Genomic DNA, 25,294 nt, shown 5'->3' on the forward strand with positions numbered 1-25,294 from the left:
GAGCCACACACCCACCCTCGTGAGTGCATCGAAGGCCTTGTGAAACCTGAGTAAGGCCTGTGACCTCTATGCAGAGGCCAAGTCCTCGGCATACAGCAGGTGCTCTGAATGCTCCCTGAATGCAGCGGTGAATGAATACGTGAGCGAGAGTATTAAATTTAAATGGTTTCCAGAATTATCTCATGAATTATTGCCTCATCATGAATTGCAAAAGAAGCTGGGCATACTTATGTTTTTTACTCTTAAACATTTTAGGAACAGCCGTGTCCCCCTACAGAGTAATATGTAATGTGATCTTCAGAAGTAGACTGAGCAGCTGAGAGGTCTGACCCGATAGGAAATGGCTCACGCACGTATCTATTTCTTCTTGCTCAATCATCACTGTGACCGAACAAAGGAATTTCACTGACCTAAAATAAACTAGGTGTAGAGTAGTACAGACTGCTGGCATAGCGTGATAAGGGAAGGCATTTGGGATTTTCTTTTTTTTAATGTATCTTTATTAATTTCAGAGAGAAGAAAGGGGAGGGAGGGAGAGAGATAGAAATATCAATGATGAGAGAGTCATTGATCGGCTGCCTCCTGCATGCCCCTGACTGGGGATCGAGCCTGCAACCCCGGCATGTGCCCTGACCGGGAATCGAACCCCCATCGCCTGGATCCTAAGTCGACACTCAACCACTGAGCCACGCCCGGCTGGGCAGGATTTTCTTAATAGAGTCTTTTTGAGACTTGAGATTATCTGTTTGTGTCAACATGTAAGATGCCTGCGTGTTGAGAGTCAGCTGAGTGACCTAGCAGATAGGAACACTAGCCTGAAAGATTGAATCCTCTTTCTGATGACCGGTGGCTTCAGTGACTACCTGAAAAGACCAAGATAATTTGTAGTCCTGCTTTGCCATTAACATCATTTCTGCCTTTTAGCATAATTTTGACAAAAGTGAGTCAAATCCCGTTGGTAACGCAGGGCAGAATTTTTTATAAGCAGATGAATGCATGAGATCTCCTGCCACATAGTGGGGCCTCAGAAATATTAGCTCCATTAGTAGCGGCAGTGATAACAGCAACAATGTAGATGTTTCGAACATTGTGTTTCTGGGGCTGACCTTCCTGGGTTTGCCCACAGCTTCCTTCCCAGCTCGCTTCCAACCTGGAGGCTTTTAGTGCCCTGGGGAGTTGTTGGCTCCTTTATAAAGAAAAAAAAAAAAGTGTGTTAAGGGGTCCAATTGCTGGCAATGTCAGAGCAGCTTCTAAGAAGCAAAAGGAGCCTCCTTATCAGTCAGAGAGGGAACGAGTGAGTGACGGGTGGCCATTCTGGGGCTGGGCAGGGCCTGTGAATGTCACAGGGCCCAGTGGACCGGAGGAGAGCAGCTATCTTGGGGTGACGCTGGAGGGACAGCTGTCTGGGGAGGGTGAATCAACAGCTGCGTAGAGGGCAGGGCAAGGTGGTAGCAGCGGAGATGAGCTCAGAGGTGGGATATCTTTCCATCGCCCAGAACGTTCATAGGGGGTCTCCCAGGACACACCTCGCCTTCCTCCTAACCTAACGGCTGCCATGGAGAGCGGGGTGTTCCGCCTTTGGTAGCCTCAGCCAGGTTTTTCCAGCGAGCGCAGGTGCAGATAGCACAGTGGGGAGGTGGGAGAGGCCACAGGAGGTACAGAGGGGAGCTCGGGTGCACCGGCCATTAAATGGTCGGGCCAGAGCAAAGGAGATGTCACCTATCCACTGGTCTTCTCCACCGCGCCAGAGCAGAGGGATTCTCCCTGGAGATGGAGAGTGAGCAAGGTATGCACCCTGGAGAGCACCATGTCGGTACCAGGGACTCTAGGCTCATTAACCAGGCAGGCTACCTGGCGTGAACAACGGGGGGGCTGTGTCTGGGAATCACCCCCTGCCTGCTGTTGTAGATTATTTCATTGTCAGAAGCTGGCACTCAGCAAATGGGCTTGTCCCCGGTGCCTTGCGGTTTTGAATTTGGGTAAGCACCTTGGATAGTGAAAATTTTGGGCAAAATCACCCTAGGATATGATTTTCATAGCCCGAAATTGGGGTGCCCCAAAGGTAGGTTCGTGCATTTACAAGTAGATGGAGTAAATAAGCACCTTTCTGTGTGATTGTTTACCTATAAATAACCTTTATCTCTTCTTTTGAAACATTTCCCAGTAATCATTGACTCCTTGGGGCCCGGAACGGCACCTGACAGAATAGATGCTCAGTAAATGCTAAATTAATAAATGAGTTATAGAAAATATTTTTAAATGCGTATTCTGTAGTGCCTAAAATTCTGGCCTGCCGTGTGTGTGGGGGTGTGTGTGTGTGTATGTGGAGCACTTCCCTCATTCAGAATCAAAGAAAGAATTATATCATAAGTCTCTAATGCTTCAGTAATAACATCTTCCATTTTTTATATCAGATTATTTTTCTCCCATGAGGTGGGAGCAGCTGGAGAGCCCCGAGTGCTTGACAGTTGGAAGTAGGGAAGGCTGAAAGGGTATAAAAGGAGACAAAAAAAAAAAAAGAAAGAAAAAGACAGCAGACTGCAAAATCTTCACCCTCTACACATTGCTGCCTTGGTTTAGCCCTGCCCAGAATGAGGACTTCCTCGTAATGAGACCCCAGGCTGTAAAACTAAGAAGCCATTGCAAGATCTGGAGATAAATGGTCTCTGGTCTGGTTCTGGAAAAATATGCTTCTTTTCCTAGCTCCCGTGACTTTTTTTTTTTTAAACTTTCTCCATTTCTTTCTCTCCCCTTGTGTATCAGTTTCCCTCTGCCACTTTCCTCGGGTCTTCCTCGGACCCCCGCGCACACTTTGATAGCTTTGTCCCTTTGTAGTGAAAAGTGGATTTTGAGGAGCAGTGTTTTTTTTTTTTTTAAATCCTCATCTGAGGATATTTTTTCCATTGCTTTTCAGAGAGAGAGAGAAACGTCGATGTGAAAGAGACATATCGATTGCTTGCCCCCCACACGCGCCCTGACAGGAATCAAGCCTGCAACCGAGATGCGTGCTCTTGGCTGGAATCGAACCCGGGACCCTTCGGTCTGCGGGCCGGCACTCTAACCACTGAGCCAAACCTGCTGGGGCGAGGAGCCGTTTTTTAGCTAGTAACTGGAAGTAATTATGTAGGCACCTGCAGACCTGCCCTCAACCTCCGTGTTTTATGGGCATATAATATTCAGCCCTAAAAGTTTTACAGAACTGTTTTAAAGTCATTTCCACTTGTGTCCTTTCCTCAGACTGCCTGAGGGTTTTTGTGTTTTGTGTTTTGGTTTAATGGAAGTGGCTTTGGGAATCGTTCTCTTTGCCACGTGCTGCTCTGGCGGCCTGGCGCTAAGGCTGGGAAAAGCCAGTTGGAAGCTGAGAACACGGCATCACTTCGGGAGCTTGGCTGTCTGCTACTTAGATTTCATCTTTTAATCAGCAGCTTCCCTCTCCTTTCTCCCCCCTGCACCACCCCATAGGCCACACAACAACCCTGTCTTGTTGTGTTAGCTTGCCCTTGATAATCAAGGCTGAAAGTCCTTCTACGGAGGCGGCTGGGCTCGCCGGCAGTCCATTAAGCAACAGCTGCGTCGCACATGGCCACCAGTTGCTGAATCCAGGAAGCCCCGTTCATATTACAGTTATGTACAGTTAGTGGTGCTGGCAGGTGGCGAGTTCAAGTCCCCGTATATACAATCAGGTATGCAAGAAATGGAGCTGTTATTTAATCTTCTATAGTTGAAGTTAATTTCTGTTTCGAGCCCCTATGTCGCTGGATGGTGGAAATATACTCTTAGTCAGCTGAGCTTGTTTTGCCTGGGACCGTATCTAACGTATAAATGCCAAGGCCATCAGGGAAAGGAAGTATAGGAATATTCAAAAGATTGACTATAACCAGAGAGGTGGGAAGGAAAAGATTGCTGGCACTGCGGAACCAAAGTGTCTCGTATACATCTGCCCTGCCAGCCAGGCCCATGAAGAACGAAGCCATCAGCCCCCATCCCATAATAAGTCGTTTCCTCCTGGAATCACTAATTTCAGGCTACCCTGAAACATTTTTAAGTGCCAGTCTGTCGTCGAAGAAGAGAATGGACACACATGTCTGTTTTCAACTCCGCCCAAGTCTTGTCTGTCTCCCGGCTGCCCGCGGGCCTGGGGATCAGGACGACGTGGAAACCAAGCAGCCCAGGGGCAGATCGGAGCTCCCGAGTGAGGGCGTTCGCTGCTCTGCCCGGCGTTCGCTGCTCTGCCCGGCGTTCGCTGCTCTGCCCGGCGATGCCTGCCCTCACTTGGAAGGTCGGTCCTGTTTGTGCTCACATTCTAGCTTCTGTCGTCTTGATGAATGAAGGTGGTCAGGAGGGAGCCGACAAGGGTGGGGCAAAGGAGCGTGTGTGTGGCCAGGGCCCGTTATATAATTAGAGTAACAGTGACAAATGGTCCAGTACCCTCTAGAGTTACTGTGTTCTGAAAAATAAACGAAACGCTCATTTGTCTCCATTACCACTTCAATCTTCGTAACAACCCTTTGAAACTGAAACTTGTTATTACCATGGAACTAGATCAGGAAATAGCCTCACGAGCTTTCAAGGAATATTCCCAAAGGTGAGGATCAGTGCATTTCCAGTGAGGAGGGTCCACAGCCAGAGGAGGAGCCACGGTCAACGCCAAAGGCCATCCCGAGTGAGAGAGGCGTAAGGGCCCTCAGAGCCTGACCACGTCGCTGCAATGGAAATGGGAGAAAGCGTAGGTGGCGTCAGAAGGTGATTCCGGTGTGTTTGAATATTAATATAAAACAGGACTGGAAAGTAGCAATTGTAGTGTCATTTCCTGATTCCCGTGAAGTCGTTCCTGGGAAAGGAGCGCACATTCCCCTGAAAGGGTGGGAATCACAGGCCCTCAGGCCCGCCCTGGTCTGACCTAGGTGGTGGAGAGGGCAGAAAGGGGCTGCCGTTCTGTGGACTCAGTTTTTGTTGTTGTTGTTGTTTTTTGTGTGAGTGTTTTAAATATATCTTTATCAATTTCAGAGAGAGAAAGGGAAAGAGAGAGAGAAACATCAATGATGAGAGAGTCATTGATCGGCCGCCTCCTGCACGCCCCCTGCTGGGGATCGAGCCAGCAACCCAGGCATGTGCCCTGACCAGGAATCGAACCTCCATCTCCTGGGTCCTAGGTCGATGCTGAGCCACGCCGGGCTGGGCTGGACTCAGGTTTTATTTATTATTTATCATGTCTTGTTTCTTCTTCATGGAAATAAAGTCTCGCATTCGTCTTTAGATTTGGGGCAACGAGTCTTTATGCCTCACTCTGGCTTCGGCAGGAAATGTGTGTGTGTGATTCTTATCAAAATGTGAAAACTTTTATAAACTAAACCACGAAATAATTGGTATCTTTCTCCCCTCATCCACGTGTGTGTGTGTGTGAGAGATTAGGACCGGCTCCTTTAGTAATTTAACAAGGTTGTCTTAGTTGAATAAAGAGAGGAGAGCGGTGTGGGACCCTGTGTGTAGGAGAGAGGAAGGAGAGAGCAATGTGGTGGAGCGGAGGCCAGGAGGATTCCTAGGCAGTGAATCCGATCCCGGGAAATCCAGGGCAGATCTGAGAGCCGAGTGTCTGTGGCCGCTCCCTCCCAGCTTTCCCCTTCGCCTCAGGCTACGGAGAGATGGGAATCTTGGAACACAGATTACAAGGCCGAGGTGGTGACAGTCCAGGCTAACATACATTTCTTCACATGGTATTTATGGTGTCTCCCGCAGTGCTGCATGTAAGCTCTTAGCGGCCCGGGTGAGGACAGGAAGGGAGCTTAGGGATGAGCCCGGCTAGCCCCCTCATTCTACAGACGGAGAGGCCGGGGGAAGGTCCAAGGGCAGAGCCATGGGCCCACAGCTAGTTAGCGTCAGGACCGCATTCCAGTTCCTTAAGTTCCAGTCCAGTGTGACTCCATAACCTTGGCTCTAATGGGCAGAATTACTGTAAGAGGCCCAGGACCTCGGGATTTTCCTTAATGTGTGTTGGTGCACACAGCACTCCCTCCTAAATTAGAACAGGCAACATCCTATCTAAGGCGCATATGGCATCTAAGCTGGTTACTATGTGTTGCGTGCAGATGATTTGGGGGAGGAAGTCCCATCTCTCTGGAATCAAAAATATTACTGTCAGTAAGTGTGTTAAAAGGCTTATGTTTTTCATTAAAATTTAAGCGCCGTCTGGTTAAATCTATAGCCTCCTGTGTGGGGATTACGCATCACGAGTGCTACGTAGGCCAGTAGTGATCGGTGGGAGGATGTTTTCTGGGAGTGTTGAGGACTCGCGTGTGTATGCTCCTTCCTCCTTCACTTCTAGATAAGCTGGTTCACTGAAAGGTCACTGTAAATCTATGGAGGAATATTCTTAGATCTGGAAACATCTCATCTAGGGTTGAGGCAGAGACTTCTGGAGGTTGATGAGATGCCCGCCATTAGAGTGACCACCCTTGTATCCTCCTGGAGCCCCCAGGGCCACACCCCCAGTCACCCCTCCTTCCTTGACGCATGCTGCTTTTGCCACCCCTTCTTCCTGGAGTCTTTCATTTTTTGGTTCAGCTACAATTCCTTTCTTCTACAACTGGAGGAGATCACAAGAGGACTTGGGCCTGGATGAACCATAGAATAAGGGGACACGTAATGTTTGCTCGGAGGTGGGACGTGCAGGTAGAAAATGACTGTTGACGGGGTGTTTTCTTTGTCATTGGAAGTGCATCATGAATTGTGCTCCAAGGAGTCCAGTGTTCCAGAGATGTCAAAGGTATTCTTCCCCTAACAGGTCTGTGTTCACATAAGTTTGGGAATCAAAGATTAAACAAAGTTGCTGCAGGACTTTTCAGGACGTTGAACGTAATTCTCAGGTCATTGTGACTCTAGGAGGAGGGTGTGGCACGTTGCATTTTTCTCAAGCACATTGAACTACTGGTACCACTTTTCTTTTTATAGGTGAATTGCGGCCTTTTAAAGTCTAATTTCTGGAAGAATTTTTACTAGAAGTGATAGAAAGGAACAAGGGAGATGAGGTCTAGCTCTGTTTTGGACGTGAAAGTAGACAATGTACCTCAGGATGGGCCTGGGCATGGCTCCGTTAATGTCAGCCAGCCTGACAGCGGGGGTTGCCGCAGAATTTTACTAATTAGTTTACGTGTGCCATGAGATGGGAAAGGTTGAAAATTGCTCACCTAGACCAATGGTGCGCAACCTGGGAAGTTTTAAAAAAACATTGAGGCATGGACGTCACCTCAAACATTCAGATCATTTCACCCGGCTCTCATTTGGACATCTGTGTGTGTTCACGTCTCTGGGTGATTCTGCTGTGCAGCAGGGCTGAGCGTGTGGCCCTTCCCAGTGTCATTTTGTCTGTACCTTCGCCCTGGTGCAGGGGATGTTTACTGATGAGCTCAGAGGGTGCTTGTGGCCAGAGAGAAGAGCAGGAACTGATGCCACTGGAAGTTATGAAGTGTCCCCTTAGCGGCTGAAATCGAGCACTTGGTAATTTACTAGGAGACATAATTAAGGACCAAAGGGCTGTGACACCTTACCCGCTCAGAGATGTTTTCCAAACCCTCTATTTGCAGGTGGCGTTGTCCTCAATCCGTCCTATTACGGGGTGCCTGGCCATACCAACACCATAATCCACGAGGTGGGGCACGTCCTGGGACTCTACCATGTCTTCAAAGGGGTCAGTGAAAGAGAATCCTGCGATGACCCCTGCAGGGAGACTGTGCCCTCCATGGACACCGGGGACCTCTGCGCCGACACGGCCCCCACTCCTAAGAGTAAGCTGTGCCAGGACCCGGAGCCTGCCAACGACACCTGCGGCGTCACCCACTTCCCAGGGGCCCCGTTCAACAACTACATGAGCTACACAGGTATTGCACAGTGCTTGCTTTCTGTTAGGGTGACGTGGGGGAGCTTGGGGGCTGGGAGGGTGGACGTGCAGGAGGTGGAGAGATTGATCAAGCAGACATTTGTGCCCGAGCCCTGAAGTGTATTGATCATGCCATAGTCTTTTCTTCTTGTCTTTGAAGAGCTTAAAGAAATATTGAGATGTTAAGCAGCCTCGTTGCCTAGAGTCTCCTTCACTAGAGATTAGCAGAAAAACACACTTCTAGACCTGTACAACTTGGTCATTCTTGGTCTTGTCCACATTCTAAGGCATTTACTCTGAAAGGGCCTCATAGTGACGGGAAAAGAGGCTTCTGGGTCAAGGGGGCTCTTTGTACTGTTTTTGAGGTTGGTCAAGAAAATGGCCTTGGTTCACGTTAAGCTCAGGATTTTTTTTTCTTTTCCATTTTATGTTATTTTAAAGTATCCGATTCTCTTCTTCCAACACAAGCCAAGGGCTGATCCTTAGCTTACGTCCCCTCCCCAAGTGGATCCATCTCATTTAAAAAATGCCACCTTCCTGGCCTTAGGAACAACTATATTGTCTGGTCTTGTTTTCCTGGATTATGTTTCTTTCTATTCCCTTGACACCTCCCTTGTTTCTGGCCAAAAGTAATACTAGTCGCGGTCTCCTGATAATGGACCCCAATTTATCATTTATTCTTAAATTAAGGCCGGGTTTGATTTAATGACCTGTTCCAGGGATGAAGGAAGGAGGTAATTTTTCTATAAGGTCCCGGGCTTGTTTGGTGATGAGTTCTAGAACTATCTAAAAAGTAAAAATAAATAAATCAACCATAGCACCGTGGTCATGCCTTCGAAGGGAAGGAGTGTGAGCTGGTCCCGCCTGTCCCTTATCAACAAATCCCTACCCAAGTCTCATCTTGGTGTATAATTCAGGTGCATCACACTCATAAGGACCAGCATCCCTTCCTCCCCCAGGAAGGTCACAGTGGCCCTTGCCAGGGCAGAGCAACCAGGCAATGCGCTGCAGAGGGCAGAGCTGTTCAAGTCCCACCTTTGAAGTGGGCGGGCAGAGGAAACATCTAGGAAGCAAGGGGCAGCCCTGGCCAGTGTGGCTCAGTTGGCCAGGCATCATCCTCTGCACCGAGGGATTGCGGGCTCCATCCCCAGTGAGGTGCATGTAGAAGCAGCTGATCAATGTTGTGCTTTCACACTGATGTTTCTCTCTCTCTCTCTCCCTCTCCCTTCTCTCTTTAAAAATCAATAAAAATATTTTTAAAAAAGAAGCAGGGGTGAGTGTTTGACTGGCACGCTCTTGTTGGAAAAGGCCCTGGAACTAAGATAACTCTCATTCTAATGCTACAAAAAAAAAAAAAAGTATCTAATAGGGAGATTTTGCCTGCTCCAAAATTGAGGTAGGGACCACACACAGTTCCTGTTCTCCTGCCTCCTTGACGTTTTGGCTTTGTCTCCCCTTGAGCATCGCCACTGAACACTCACTAACCTTGGCCAAAGTCACTGGGCGTAAAGCAGGTGTCTGCAAGTCCACAAACGTTCCCGAGTAGTAAGGCCATATGCTGAAACACTGCCACCTTGTGGCTTCCCAAATAAGCAGCCGCCAGCTCAGAGCTGCCCGGGACCCCTGGGCTCACCCTGGCCCAGCCCAACGTCAAGGTAATGGCCGAGTTAGAGATAGGCAAGTGCTAATCTCTGCCTTCTCTTTCCCATTTTCAGCATAGGATACCTTCTGGAACAGAATACATTCATTCATTCGACAGGTGTTTATGGAGCCTAACAAGTGTGAGGTGTTGTGTTAGGTGCTGGTGACACAGGCGTGAATGAGGCAGAATTTGTCCCCGCCTTGGAGGACTTTGCAGGGTTAACACCTCCATCTCCCCTGTCCCCTTTCTTGTCTCCGCAGATGACAACTGCACTGACAGCTTCACCCCTAACCAGGTGGCCCGAATGCATTGCTATTTGGACCTTGTGTATCAACAGTGGAGTCAAAGCCGAAAGCCCACTCCCATTCCCATCCCACCCATGGTCATCGGGCAGACCAACAAGTCCCTCACCATCCACTGGCTGCCTCCGATTAGTGGAGTCGTGTATGACAGGTGAGAGGGGCCCCTGCCATGGCCACGCCGGCCTGTTTCTTCTGCGGCGTATCTTGTGCGCAAAGGGGAGAATGTGAAGTCAGGGGAACCCCAGCTGGGAACTGTGAACATGAGCCACTGCTGAGGGCTGCCTCCTTCGTCCCTCTCGCTTCCCTTCTCCGCGGCAGAGCTCGTGGGCTCCCCTGGAAGCCCAGTGGCTCCTGGCCTGTTGCTCACTCCTTGGCGAGGGGCCTGGCAGGTGTTTCCCGCAGAATGTCATATCTGGTAGGCTGCCGAGAGCTGTGACGAGGTTGGCAAATAGGATGAAAGTGAACTGACACGGCTGAGATGGCATTTGCCACCTGGCTGGGTCAGCCCCTCTCCTCAGTGTAAGGTGGCGCCGAGGCTGCTCCTGCACAGTGGCGTTTGGGGGAAGGGAAGTGAGCTGTGCTCTTCCCGTCGGTTCTGGGGGTGGGTGGCAGGCTACCCACTGCCACAAGCTGGGAGCTGGGGGGCTTACTTGGATCATGTGGGCATTTCTGGTGCCCTCTCTGTCTCCTGGTGTACCCAGTGCCTGCCCCACTTATGGCTGCCATCCTGCGGAGTTGTCATCAGCTGGCAGCTCCTTGGGGGCAGGAGCATCTGTTTCTTGCATCTTTGCCTCTGGTCCTGCCGCAGTAGACACCTAATATGCGTCTATTGAAGAGAGTCATCGTATCTAAGATTAGCTTTTATTTGTCCTTTGCATACTGGTGTAAATGAGCACCCGGGTAACTTTTGCCCAAAGGAGAGAAGGTAGGAAAAAATGACATCTGACAGTTGGTGGGCGGCTGGGGGAATGTGCTTTAAGGAGAAAGACCAGCACCCCATCCGTGACCCGCGCGGGATCCCTGCTTTCCAAGCCTGCCGCCGTGTTCCGGGAACCGGAGCGGCTGTGGTCTGCACGTCCCTTCTTTAGCCCTTGCAGTAGGCACGCTGCTGCTGTATGGGTGAGACACTGAGGCACAGAGCATCTCATGGGGCCAGCCCAGGCCCGCAGCTGAAGACACCCGCGCAGCTCCGCTCGGACAGGCCGAGCAGCAAGTCCCCCGTGGACATGTGCGGAGCAGGGTTTTACATCCGTTTATGTAACACATGTGAAAAATTTAATCCTTCCGTCCTCGCTCTGGTACAAATGTTGCGATCAAGCAGACATCAGTGCTGGCTCGCTGCGAGGCTGTTGGCAGAAACGGCCACACTGGCTGCCTCTTTCCAGCCCGGTGGGCCGCCCGCTGAGGCCTCCCCACACGTGTGTCCGGGGAGACGCACGTCACGCACCCGGCGATTTGTGTCACGCTGGGAGTTCTGTTTACTCCTCCCCAGTAGGTATTTGCAGCCCTTAGGTCAGCGAGGAGCCCGGCCACGCACTCGGCAGCCGCCCCGGAAGGGCCGAGTGCATCAGGGAAATGCGGTTTGGAGCTGTGTCCACGCAGATGAGAGTGCCGGCTGGGCGAGGTCGGAGCCAATGACACCTTTCCGTTGCCAGAGTGCCGGACACTTCATGGTGTTTGGGAACTTGCTCAAAGGAATTGAGGAACTTGTTGTGACCTTAGGCAATTTACTTAATCTCCCTGAGCCTGAGTGTGCTCATTTATAAACAGGCTTCTTACAGGGATTCCCAATGATTTATGAAAAGCACCCTGTGGCGCCATGCCAGGTATGTGGGGCTTGTAGCGTAATTATGACCCCCCTTGAACAATATTAGTTTTCTAGGCTGTTACCGGATATTACTTTTCCCCCTTCGTGTTGAGAGACCTTGATTCAGTGCCTCCATTTCCAGATGTGTGATTCACAGATGTGTGATTCACAGCCGGCTTCTAAAGAGATTCAAAGTATCAGACACGAACCTCCTGGAGGGGCTGCCCCTTGCTATTTAGCTGTTGTTGTCCTGCTTTTCCCAGTTACCCCAGATATGGTGTTTGAAGAGTTCTTCCCAGGTTGTGTGAACGGTCTCAGGGATGCCCATAAAACACCCCCCCTAGAGGGACTGCTGGGCGTAGAAAGAACAGAGCTCCGTCTGGACTTGCTCACAGGCAAAGGAGGAGGAGTGGGGTGGGGATTCTCACCACCCAGAGCGATGCCCCAGGACAGGAGCCAGAAGGTGCAGGAGGTGCCCGGAGGAGAGCGTGCAGGCCACTCAGAGAGTCAGACTAAGCGCCACTGCCAAGGTTACATTTGAATGGGCCTTGAAGGGTATGTAGGAGTTTGCTAAACAGAGGGGCTTAGAAAGGCTGTGCTAAGGGTAGGATGTGTTTGTGGAAGGGTGGTTAGTTCATCACGATGGGGACATAAGATTCGTGAAAGAGGTATCTTGTGAAGGACCCTGGGTCATGGTAAGGAATTCAGCTGTCTCGCCCCAGGCGATGGAGAGCCCAGGGCATTGCCTTCCATAGGCCTCTTATGTATGTGATTGAAAGTAGGGAGTTTAAACATAAGCCCACATACGTCAGAAAAGTTTACTCTGAAAGTTGGTGTCTGTTTTAGCTGGAGGAATGCGAGGGTCTTCGGGTGACTTACTGAGAGTCAGGTGGGGATGAGTTTTGTGGTAGAAGACTCGGCCGCATTCTTTTGTGTTAAATGCTTGGGGATGGAAGATGCCCATTTTCATCTCCACAGGCCTCCCTTAGGACTTAAATTCTTCTGCTTCATAACCTTGAGATTCCTCATGTCACTATGAATTTTACAAAGATGAGGTGGAAATGAGATGAGAAATACTTGTGTTCCCCATTACCCCCTAGGGTCTCATGACCTATTGCCACTCCCCCCGCCCCAAAGGTCTCCTGACTTTGTCTCTCCAAGTCACCTGATGGAGTCTCCCCACCTCCCCCTTCATCTTCCCAGGGCCCCGGGCAGCGTGTGTGGCGCCTGCACAGAGGATGGGACGTTCCGTCAGTACGTGCATGCGGCTTCCTCCGGGCGGGTGTGCGACTCCTCAGGGTACTGGACTCCAGAGGAGGCAGTGGGTAAGGACCGTGGCTTTCTCGTTTAGCCTTGGTGGCTGCTGAGAATGGGAGGGGGGTGGTGTGAAAGATGGAGAGGTGGCGTGTGTGTGCAAGTGTGTGCACGAATGTGTGTGCACACGTGTGTGTGAGTGTGCATGTGAGTGTGTGTGATTTTCTGGGGAGCACTCTGCCTGGTACCTTTGTGTGCTAGATGCCCACACATGCTTAATTTGGAGGCCCAGTGGCTGGGGTGAGGCAGGGGTCGGCGCAGAGGGCAGAGGGACGGGGCATCAGCTGAAGCTGGAGGGGACCTCAGGTGAACAGCTCAGGCGTGCGGTGTTCCAGGCGCTTGTGGCCCATGGAGCAGCCTCGCCGCAGCATAGTGCGGGCCGACCTGTCCCTCCTCTCCACCAGGGAGAGTGGAGAACACATTGCAGGGGACACTCATGCACCGGCCGAGCCAGCCTGGTGGACGTGGGCTGGGCCGGGGCTTCCAAGCAGAGCGTTCACTTTTTGCCATTTTACGAGTCTATTAATCGCCGGTACTGGTTGTGCTTTGCTTATGATCTAAGCGGGGCTCTAGGAGGGAGGAAATGTTTTTAGCTGTCCCTTTTTCTGTCTCTCCCCCAACTCCTCAGCTACATATTCACTCACATGCCTCCAGGACACATTAGAGCATGAACGTTACCCCAACTCGGGTCCAGAAAATGCGGTTACATGAGGTTTAGCACCTTCTGACCACTGCCCTGGCTCTTCCATCCTCGCCGTCACCAGTGTTTACCTAATCACAGTCTTTCTCTTTTTCTTATGTTTATTAAGATCCTAAAAACTACTCCGTAAGCTGTGTGGGACATGACCCTTATGCTCCTTTATTTTTCTTCAAAGATGCCATTACCACGCGGAATTGCCCTTCTACCTTCTACCTATTTATTGTTGCACCTATCACCCTGTTGTAAGACGTGAGGGCAAGGCCTTTATCTCCCTTGTTCGATACTCTACCTCCAATACCTAGATTAGTGCCAGGCGTGAAAGAGGCACGCAGCGCATTTTTGCTGAATGAGTGAGTTAACGAATGCGTTCACAGTGCAGGCAAAAAACCGGTAAGGCCCACCAGATGTAACACCCACACACCACACACAACACACACACGTACATTTGAACTTGTTTCCTCTGGATTTATCCTATTTATTTTCCAAACGCTGAAGGACTGAGTTGTTCTACTTTTGCCAATGTAGTTTGCAAAGGTTCCTCTGGAGCATTGTATAAATCTCCCACACTAACTAGTAAGCCAGGGGTTAAACAGTACTTACATTATAAATGAGGAAACTGGGGCTTACAAAGTCCTTGTGAATTGTTACACCTGAGTCCTCAGTAGTACCCGAGACCTAACCCACTGAGCTGACCAGCTTCTGCAGGAATTAGTTCAAAGTTTTCTTCTTGGCTGCTGCTGTGGGCTGCTCACTTGCAGACTTACAATGGCCATGCCTGACATGTCCGTCTTTCTGTCCATCTCCCTCAGGGCCTCCAGACGTGGACCAGCCCTGTGAGCCGAGCTTGCAGGCTTGGAGTCCAGAGCTCCACCTGTACCACATGAACATGACGGTCCCCTGCCCCACAGAAGGCTGCAGCCTGGAGCTGCTCTTCCAGCACCCGGTCCAAGCCGACACCCTCACCCTGTGGGTCACCTACATCTCCACGGCCTCCTCCCAGGCGCTCTTTGACACGGAGATCTTGCTGGAGCACAAGAAGTCTGTGCACCTGGGACCCCTAGACACATTCTGCGACACCCCGCTCACCATCAAACTGCACGTGGATGCCAAGGTCTTGGGGGTGAAGGTCTACACCTTCGACGAGCGGATGGAGATTGACGCGGCTCTCCTGACGTCTCAGCCCCACAGCCCCCTGTGCTCTGGCTGCAGGCCTGTGAGGTACCAGGTTCTCCGGGAGCCCCCGTTTGCCAGTGGCTTACCCATGGTGGTGACGCACCCTCACCGGAAGTTCACAGACACGTGAGTTGGGCAGGAGGGGCTTCTACACCGTGGTGCTTCCTGGGGCTTGGGGAGTGGGTTTTGTCCCCCCCCCACATTTTTTCACACTCTGACATACCCTTAGTTGGAGAGAGGTTCAGAATCTCAGAGGGGGTATTACTCTAAAGTGGCATATCTGAGATGAAGGACAATGTTTCCCAGAAAGGGACAAGCAGCTGTCCTGACCAATGAGGCCATCGCGATGATTACGGAGAAAGGAGGTTAGCGTGTGAGGCGTTTCCGTTGGACTGAAAGTAACTGCCACACACAAGTTGATCAGAGTCAGGCAGTCCCATCTGGTGTCACAGTTTACCTTCTGATCCTTTGCTGAAACTTTCGGATAGTCTGCCACAGCTCCTGTGGCACTCGGAGGGTATAGTCCACGCATCCACGGCTAAGTCAGGAAGCCAGCTGTCCCGAGACCCTACATGGCGTCTGACTCACCCATGATGTGTGCTTCATCCTCCCTCCCTCCCTCCCTCCCTCCCTCCCTCCCTCCCTCCCTCCCTCCCTCCCTCCCTCCAACTCTCCTTTCTCTTCTGTTCTATCTGCGTTTACTGAGCTCTGCTGTGTACCCAGCACTGTGTGCTCAGCGCTGGGGACACAGACTAAGATGAGGTCGTTGGCTTAAACGAGTTGTGTCTAGAGCCGAAGGCTGGTACCGCCAAAGACAAATTCTCCTACCTCATGATTTTTTGCGGAGACCGCCTTCTTGAACTGTCTGGCACTCTCACGAGAAGACTGCTTCCCCAGAGACAGCTAATTTAGAAATGTCAAAGTCCTTAATATTTAAGTGTCTTTCCTATTAAAATAACTAAAAGCGAGTACAGAGGCTTTTAAAGGTGTTTTTGAAACCCCATGACATTTCTTGTCTGCTGGTGGCAGCATCAAGCGAGAGAGTGAAGCTTTGTGGTTGAGCTGAAGAGTCTGGGAGCTAAGAGAAGGCCTTGGTAGGAGGTTTACGGTGGCCGCTCATGGCAGTCCCCGCAGCCCTTTGAGATCCTGTCCTCTGAAGGCACTCCCATCCCACCTAGAGTTTGACGGCAGTTTTCCAGGGCAGGCACTAGACAAAATTAAGATGAGAGAAGAATTTGTCTTTGGAACCAGCAGCCCCACCTTGTCGAGCCCCCACCCCTTCTAAATGTTCTATCCCTTGTGCTCTCTACCTGATCAGTGGACTTGGACTCTGGAGAGAGTCTGGCAAACTCTGTCCATCCCTGCTGTCAACTGGTAAAACTCCACACCTGGTATATGTGCATTTTGACAGGTTTGGAGGTGGGGAGTAATGGAACACATTTCTAGTTATGGAATTTCTTGCATTCCCAAAACGATGATGGGAGGTGTTCTCTTCCCCTAAGAGACAGTGCTCTTTCCCCTGTGGATTCAGTCTCCCCCAGCAAGAATTTTCTTGAGAGACAAAAACAAACAAAAACCTATAATCCACAGTCACAAAGGGCCTTGCTGAGCCCAAACTCTGAAGTTTCATCTGCAGTTTCTTTGATTACTTTGCCAATACACTACTTTTTCAGTAGTTGGTGATTTTTTTCAACATGGTAAAGATACTCTGGAAATACCACCCTCCTAGATTTTGTAGGACTGTTAGTTAGGTCAGCATTAGTTCAGCCATGATTTACTGCATCGTCACTATGTAGACGCACTAGGAGCACAGATCCTACTGCTGTGGGAGACCGCATGCCTGGGTCTTTGTTTCAGAAAATGGGATGTATGTTTGACATCGGGGTTCCCCATTACATTTTCTTTAAACTCCTGAACTTTCTGGATGTGGTAGTCACGGCCCGTTGGTTTCCACAGGGAGGTCACACCTGGGCAGGTGTATCAGTACCAAGTCCAAGCTGTGTCAGGAGCAGAACTGGGAGAAGCCTCGCCCCCTCTGAGCCACGTCCACGGTGCTCCTTACTGTGGAGATGGGAAGGTGGCCAGGTGAGTACTGTGTGACGGGCATGTGAGAGCAAGAAGCCCTGCCCTGCTCTGACCCAGAGTGTCAGCCTCAAGTTTCAGCTCGACTTGTTTTGGACAAGTAAGTGGCAGGGCGCTCTAGGATCTGGTAATGATCTTGCGAGGTCACTCACCTTTCTGCGTAGTTTAGGAGGGGCCCACTTTTGTTTTGATCTCACTCCAGAATACTGAGATATCGGGGCTGATTTCGGGTGTGTGGGTAGCTTTTAAGGCCTCATCTCAGCAGCGCATGAGATGATACGCAGTATGCTTATATTAACTGTAAAGATGGTCTCCAAGATGAAAACAATCTGAAGTTTTCTTCAATTCTGTTATTTTTATATCTCTTTTCTCCATTTACAACTTACCATTTAAAATATGATTTATTTTAAAGCATTCTCATGTCTAATTATTTAATCTTTACTCCATCCCCATGAGGCAGTATACTTTAAACAATGGTTATAGCTACTAGTGATGTCCTGGGTTTGAAAAACGTTAGCATTCCAAAACCCTTTACCTACTGAGTTAAAATGTGTTTCCATTTTTGACATGAAGAGTCGGAAACAATGGTAACCCTCAATCCATTTGGCAATGGCTGAATCTTAGTTATGTCAAAGTGGCTTTAGCACAGGTTTATATATTTTGTTCCCATAACATGCTTCATGTACCCGTCACTCTAAACTAACTTCCTCACCTTAGTCCAAATTTAGCCATTCGTTGTATCAGCTTTGGGGATTCAAAAGAAAAATGACATTTTTCCTCTCCTAGTACAGGGTGGGACAAAAGTAGGTTTACAGTTGTGAGTACGTGAAAAACAGAGTTTATTCTTATATTGTTATTTATTAATTATTGTTTCTTTTCCATACAAACAACTATAAACCTACTCTTGCCCCATCCTGTATTCATTTGTCCCCTGCAATACTTATTAGCTGCCACCAGGTAGTAGTAGAGAGCAAGGACAGGGACCTGAGCCATAGATGCCTGGACTGAGGGAAGGCTGCAGTTGGCCGCTGAGTCTTTTGTACGTAGACAGATTTCAGTTCTACAAAATCCTAACTTTAACAACAACTGCATATAGATTGAACAAAACTGTGAAAACAAAGAAATATAAAAAGATAAAAAGAACAGAAAACAAAACCACACATAGTCAGGCAGGTTTCTTCCTCACCAAATCCACTATTTCTCAGATTTCATTCATAACAGGCTGGTTGGCATGTTCTAGCTTAAGACCACTTACTAGAAACACCATTGGGACCCCTCATGGGTCTTCTAGATGTTTGTGAGCCATGAGATACTTGGATTTGAGGAATTCCCACAAACCACTGGACACACCAATCAACAGTCATTGCTTAACTCTATAAATGTCTGTATACTTAATTTTGTTTTGTGTGTGAAAGCATGCTCTTAGCTCCCACTATTTGCCAGCTTGCAGTTTTTAAATTTTTAAGTTATAGTTGACATTCGATATTATTTTATATTAGCTTCAGGTGTACAGCATTGTGGTCAAATAATTATTTAACTTACAAAGTGCTCCCGCCCCCGATATTGTTAGTACCCACCTGGCACTATGCATAGTTATTACAATATTATTGACTATATTCCCTATGCTGTACTTTACATCCCTGTGACTATTTTGTAACTACCAATTTGTACTCTTAATCCCTTCCCTTCCCCCTGTTCACCCAGCCCCCCAATATCCCTCCCCTCTTGCAACCATCAGCCTGATCTCTGTATCTATGAGTCTATTTGTGTTCATTTATGTTACTCTTTATTTTCCATGTGTAAGTGGATGCACTTTTTAATGTACCAAAAGGAGTTTTAAGAAGTTAAAATGATGGTAGTGATAAAGAAAAAAATTTTCTGTATGTATGTATGTATCTATTTTTACTGTCTAGGAACCTGGGAGAAGAGTGTGATGATGGAGATCTTTTGAGTGGAGACGGCTGCTCAAGGACATGTAACCTAGAGGAAGGCTTCAACTGTGTAGGTGAGTTTAGGAGCACCTGCAGAGACACATGTACTAATTTTAGAGGTATCCCCACATCTTATTTTTTGAGCTCTTGATATCTTGTAACACATAGCTTAGCTATGATAGTAATAATGACAGAGACATTTGATGGGTCTGTTGTGTGCCAGGCACTAATTGTTTCACATACATTATCTCATTTAATCCCTACTCTCAGTATGAGGTCACTAAACTGAGGCACAGGGACCTTCTCTTACACAGCTAGAGGTGGTGACGTGAGGATTTGAGCCAAGGAAGTACGGCTCTAGAATCTGTGTGTTAAACCACTAGGTTGTACTGCCACCTAGATTAATGTTACCAAGGATTTCTCCTGGGTCCTCAGGTCTAATACCAATGCCAGCTAAGTGACTCAATCATTATGGATGCTACATAAAAATAGGGTAAGGGATGATTCTAAGCCAAAAGGAGAGCTGTGTTGAGCAGGTAAGATCATGAAGAATGACGGCAGGTCATAACAGTTCTTAACCTTGGAGATTCGCTGGTAAGGAGTTAGAAAGGGGTGGCTTCAACTCTAGACCCCTGCCACTCAGAGAAGCCTCCTGGCCCCCTTCCCCCAATTCTGATTAAAATTGTCATCAGCAGGCTTCTTAGAAGTGGACTGTTTTCCCATTCCCATCTGCATACACTGAGGTGATTCTCTGGGACATCACCACTCAGCAAAGTTATTTTAAGCAGTAGTGCATTTAAAAATATTTTAATGTCTCTAAATCTCAAGATAAAGTAGGCTATGATTATAATCAGGTGGAATGTATTAAGGGGTGAAGTACTGTACAGAACACACAAGTGCCCCTGCTCTCTAGAGTAGAATCGTAAGTAGTCTTCCATCCATCCAACAAAAAATAGTCACTGTGCACAAGTACCACGAGCGAGCCTAAGAGACACCTGCTCCCTGCCTGCACACAGGCCGGCAGTGACTAAGTCCAGCTTCCTTCCACTGGTTCCTGAGAGGTGGGCCTCTTGTATGTAGGTCCTGCTTCCATGCGTCCAGCAGTGAAGAATGCCCCTTGAAACAGACCGCTCTGTTTAAAAAGGGCTTTATCTGTCACAAAATTCTCCTCTCCTTTCTGCTTAGCAAACTGAGGCTTGGAGCATTTTAGCGACTCATCTGTAGCATGACAGCAAGTTCCTTGCAGAGCCAGCCTGGGACTCAGCTTTCCTAGTGCTTAGTCAAGAGTTTTTTTCTTGCTATGAAACTACAGAGGATTTTTTCCCCTGTTTGACTTGACTACCATTCAGATATTTGAAATGCTTCCTCATTATTGTCCTTTCCAATCCAAACATCCCCTCGTGGGATCAGGTTTCCAGACCCTTTCCCATTTACCCTAACCTGGCATGCTTCATGTGGTCAATGCCCAGAAAGGAATCCAGTACTCCAGATGTGGCCTGCCTGTGCGGAATACGCGGAACCAATTACCTGCCCCCTTCTGTGCACAAGTATTTGTTAATCCCACCTCTGTTTGCATTGTTTCTATTTGTTGTACATAGAGGGCTTACACTGAACACACAAGACTCTCTCTCTCTTCCCCCCCTCCCTCCCTCTCCCCAGACACTGTGCCTTCTCCAGTGCAGCTCAAATCTCATTTCACTTCAGAGCCAACCCCACTTGGTTGCTATCACATCTGATCCCATTAAGTTGGGCTTATATTTCCTCAGGCTCTAACTCCAGTAAGACTATCCCTAAACTTTACAGGGTAAAGTTAAAAACGATATAGTCCACAGTTAGACATCTTAGTGAGTGGTATATTTATAGCAGGCTAAGCATATAGGCCTCCTGATCATTTCTCCAAAGGTTAGGTTTGAAGGAATTATCGTGAAATATGTTTTAAAAGTGTCTGTTAATTTTTAGGTGGATTTGAAAAAGACAGAGGCAAAAATTTTAAAGTGGTTAAATAAAAAAAAGAGAGAGAAACAAGAAGAAACAGTCACTGGTTAATAAACAGAAAAACAGGATAAATACATATCTGTTATAAACATATACATTATAAAATATATGCACATATTCAGATATACATATGTGTACATATACATCTAAAATATATGCATATTTATGTACATAAGTACATGTTACATATATCTTTATTATGAGAGAGAAAGAATCATCATGGGAAGTCATTCTAAATACACATATATTGGCTTTGGGTAGTGATTTGAACAGGCCATGGGTTTAATGAAATGCAGGAATTTAAGGCCCCAAATAGGCCGAGAACCAAGTCCTCGGAACAGTGGCTTATTTCCTGGCAAGTAAAGCTCAATTTACCACAGAAGGGTCTTAGGTTTGAATAAATTACTAAGGAAAATGATTCATAAACACATGTTGATGAACAGTGAAAATTACTGGAACAGCCCTGTGGTATTGCTGTGAAGAATTAAAAATAAAAGGATTGGTATAGCAACGGCACATTTCAGTAATGATGTGATCGAATGTGTACCTATGGGTTGATTTATTTTGAATCATGATTTTATTTTCACGTCCAGTTATTTTAAGTAGAAGTGCAAAATTAGAATTGTGCTGCTAATATTAATAGTCCCAAATTTTGGTAGAAAATGTAGTGGAACTTAATAAATGGCTTTATAACTTCATCCCAGTTTTCTCCATTTGAGGCTAGTTTACATAGCGACAGCTGAGTACTATTCACTGGGTCAGAGAGCTCTATGAGCAATATGGGATGTGTCCAGAGAATACAAGCTCAATTTATGACCCCAATAGTTTTTTTTGAGTATTCATTTCTTACCTGTTTGCTCTTGAAGGCAGTCCTGTCTGAGCTTGAGGCAGCATGGAGTAATGGGGAGCCCCCTGAACCTGCATTCTGTAAGCTTGGCTCAAATCCAAGCTCTATGGCGTATGAGTCAAGGGACTTTGACAAGTTGCTTAAAATCACTGAGACTCAGGTTTCCTATTTATGAAACAAACAAAAAACACAAACCTCACGTGGTTGCTGTGAGACTAAAAGAAATAATACGTAGTAGCCCTTATAAACCTGTAGCCCAAATTGTCCAATTTCAGATCAGATGCATAGTGAGTTAAAGACACACAATTTAGCAGCTAAAAGTAATTGAAAGCCAGTCTCTCAAATGCTTTACTATTTCAAAAACTATGAAGGGGACCCAAATACCTAAAACATTATACCATTTATTTAAACTCTCTTTCTTCTTTTATCCCCAGCTTCCCCCAAGTATCTTACTCAACTAGTCGTTAAAATTTATTTCTACATCCAGCCCACAGCTACTTTTTCTCCCTGTTTCTTCTCCCTCATTCCCACTCCTTTCTATACCTTTATTATGTAGGTGGATTCTACCACTTTCCAATGGAAAATAATTGTGTGTGTATGTGTGTGTGTGTGTGTGTGGTCTGCATGTTTGGGGTGAGCATTTAGACTATCAATTATGGGATTCTCTAGTGGGCTGGAGAAAAAATGTAATTATTTTTACATGACATATATTAAAACACATTTTCAAATGTCATGCGATATTTTTTGGCAGGAGAGCCGAGCCTGTGCTATGTATTTAAGGGAGATGGGATATGCGAGCCTTTTGAGAAGGGAACCAGCCTCATAGACTGCGGCCTCCCTACTCCCGACGGATACCTGGATCAGTGGGCTACCCAAGCTTCCTCCGCTCATGAAGACAAGAACAAGTGTCCTGTTTCCTTGGTAACAGGGGAGCCTCGTTCCATGGTAAGTTCAGCCAGAAGAGCCAAGTCGGAGAAAGTTGTGAAGTGACATTTCTCCTAACTTTGACATTAGGTTTGGCCCTTACTAAACTCAGAATAAGGTAACATTAAGTGAAAAGCTTCTAGACTGGCAATCGGATCTCATTCCCTCCTCGGCCTCGTGCTCTCGCCAGTTTTCATCTAGGAACTTTGGCTATGCAATGGTTGGCTTCCAGGTCTACAAAACCACCTCAAAATTAACCTTAGAAGTACACGTATCAGAAATTACCCTTGGGCTTTGTGTTTGAGAATTTATTTTAAAAGAAGAAAAAGCAGCAGAAAAGAGTCTGAATGCCTGGATTACACCACCGGACCCACCAGTATTACTAAGTGATGTTCAACAAGTCACTTAACCTCTCTGCGTCCCGGTTTTCTCATACATAAAATGAGTATAGTAATCATTTTGCATCCAACGCAATGATTTAAAGATCAAATAAAATTTAAAATATATATTAAAGAGCAAAGTATAATTTGATTTAAAGATTTCTTATTATTGAAGAAACTCTAGAGTTAGTACTAAGGACAAATGTTTTGTATATAATTTTTCTAGAATATCCATCTAAATAACTAGGAGATCCTCTGATGACTCTAAAGACTGACTTCTATGAATTATAGTTGAATACTGAAAAGCAGATTAAGAACTAGGCTGTTGGCTACTATTCCAGGTGTGTCCATTGCCAAATAAAGTCTTCTGTTCATCATAACAATGGGCAATACAGCCCTTCCAAGAGAAGTGAGATTTAGCGCTAAGTATTTTAGGCCAGCGTGAACCCTGGGTTTTAGACTTGAGACACCCCAGGAGATTGAGAGACCAACCAAGCTTGGTGCTCCAGTTCCAGAAACTCATCATAGACCAAGGTGTCTTCTGGGGCCTAGTTCTTTGCATCCTTGGCTTGCAACTTTCTTCCTCCTGCTGCTAAGATGCCTGCTTTTCCTCAAGGCTTGCAGTAGGCATTTCAAGCAGGAAGAAGGGAAACAGGTGTGTGCTAGCACCTATTTCTTATTGGGAAAATGGCAGCTTCTCCGGAAGTTCAACACTGTAGACTCCTGCCAACATCTTACTGGTCAGGTCCAGGTCACTTAATCACCCTTAGTTGCAAGGAACCCTGAGGACATGAGCCTTTATACCGAGATACACTGTCCCCTGGAACAGAACTGGAGTTTGTTCATATGAAAGTAATGGAAATAAATATGGGCAGGCAACTAGCCATGCCTGCCATACTCCCTCAGCTCAATTCTGGCATTTTTCTCAAGAGTCCTGGTGGCCAAAAGGCAAGAAGCCAGGAACGTTGGGAGGTTCTGAGTAAGTGACAGCTTTCTCAAGTGGCTTCTCATCTAGTCTGCCTGTGTTCCCTAAGTGAGGTGGGAGATATTTCCTGGAGTTTCCCATCTCGGCTCCTTGACCCATCTGAATGTTCAGCAGTTCCCTAACTCAGTAGCCTCTCTCCTGGGGCCAGTAAGTCCTGCAAGGTAAAGATCTAACCATTGTCCTGAACGGGCTTCCATGGCTAATCCCAGAGGCAGTTGCCTGAAATGCGCCAGGACTATTCTCTGGGCAAGATCCCCTGGTCAGCTGTGGGCTGAGGGTTGGCATGTGTGTTTCTCTGCCCAGGCAGGTTCTACCTGGAGGCTAATGGAGAGCGCTGAGACATTCCTCTATGTTGGGGAATGTTTTGTGCCAATAATGCGATCATCAGCCACTCAGAAAGAGAGGGAGACTTTGGCTTTGAGCTGGAGAGTGTCCTTGTCTTATCTCTCACCCTCCACATATGATTGTTGGTTGCAATTGCATTTCAGGTTTGCACATCGCACCGTCCAGATTCACCAGAGCATCTCCCCCTTCCCGGCTGGCTTCCCTGTGTCCCCAGTGGAAACAGACCTCGGGATGATGTCAGCGAGGGTAGCCTGGAGAGAGAGCGCGAGGTCTGGCTCAAAGTAAGTGGCCCAAATGTTTGTACCATGAAGGTTGCAGACGTATTGTACGTGTGTGCACAGAGGTGCATGTGTGTGTGCTTACACATGATTCACTGGAATGGCTTGTCAGAAAATTTCCTTTTGTCATCTCAAAGTGCATACATTTTGAATTTATTTTTACCTTTTCTTGAAGTTTGTGCTTCTTTATAAGTAATCAGTTTATCAAAGTGTGACATACTCACAGGAAAGTGCCAAGATCAGAAATGCAGAGATGAATGAGTTTTTGCAGAGTATACACTCTAACCACCCACATGGATCAAGAAACGAATGTTAACATCACCCCCAAATGTTCTCTCATTCTCCTCAGTTATTACCCCACAGAGGTACTTACTATTTGTACTTCTAGCACCATAGATTAGTTATGTTTGGTTTTGAGCTTCTCGTGAGAACCTTCACAGTATGTACTTTCATCATTGCAATATCGCATTCCAGTGCATGGATACACCACACTTTATCCCGATTGATGAGTGAGTGGATTAATTTTAGTGTTTCTCTATCACAATGTTACAAATAGTTCTGCCATAAACTTTCTGTACCCTTCTTTTGGTGAATGTACAGATATAGTTGGGTATATTTGGAACTGTTAGATCACAGGTAGGCAGTTGACCATCTTTCGTAGATAATCCCAAATATTGTTTCACAGTAGTTGAGCTCCTACCAGAGGCTTATGAGTA

At 47.4% G+C, this 25,294-nt stretch overlaps 1 protein-coding gene across 1 annotated transcript in view; it reads left to right on the forward strand.

Annotated features, from left to right (window-relative positions):
• PAPPA2 (pappalysin 2) overlaps positions 1-25,294 on the forward strand; it is a 173,502-nt gene that overhangs the window by 57,833 nt on the left and 90,375 nt on the right. Inside the window, exons 4-11 of the mRNA XM_087828227.1 lie at positions 7,581-7,874; positions 9,776-9,968; positions 12,828-12,949; positions 14,448-14,937; positions 16,768-16,896; positions 18,807-18,898; positions 22,418-22,611; positions 24,444-24,581. Coding sequence (XP_087684353.1) covers positions 7,581-7,874; positions 9,776-9,968; positions 12,828-12,949; positions 14,448-14,937; positions 16,768-16,896; positions 18,807-18,898; positions 22,418-22,611; positions 24,444-24,581 — 1,652 coding nt within the window. The remainder of the gene's footprint in view (positions 1-7,580; positions 7,875-9,775; positions 9,969-12,827; positions 12,950-14,447; positions 14,938-16,767; positions 16,897-18,806; positions 18,899-22,417; positions 22,612-24,443; positions 24,582-25,294) is intronic.

Source organism: Miniopterus natalensis, chromosome 19 (assembly GCF_054644295.1).
Source record: "Miniopterus natalensis isolate mMinNat1 chromosome 19, mMinNat1.hap1, whole genome shotgun sequence".
Lineage (NCBI taxonomy): Eukaryota > Metazoa > Chordata > Mammalia > Chiroptera > Miniopteridae > Miniopterus > Miniopterus natalensis.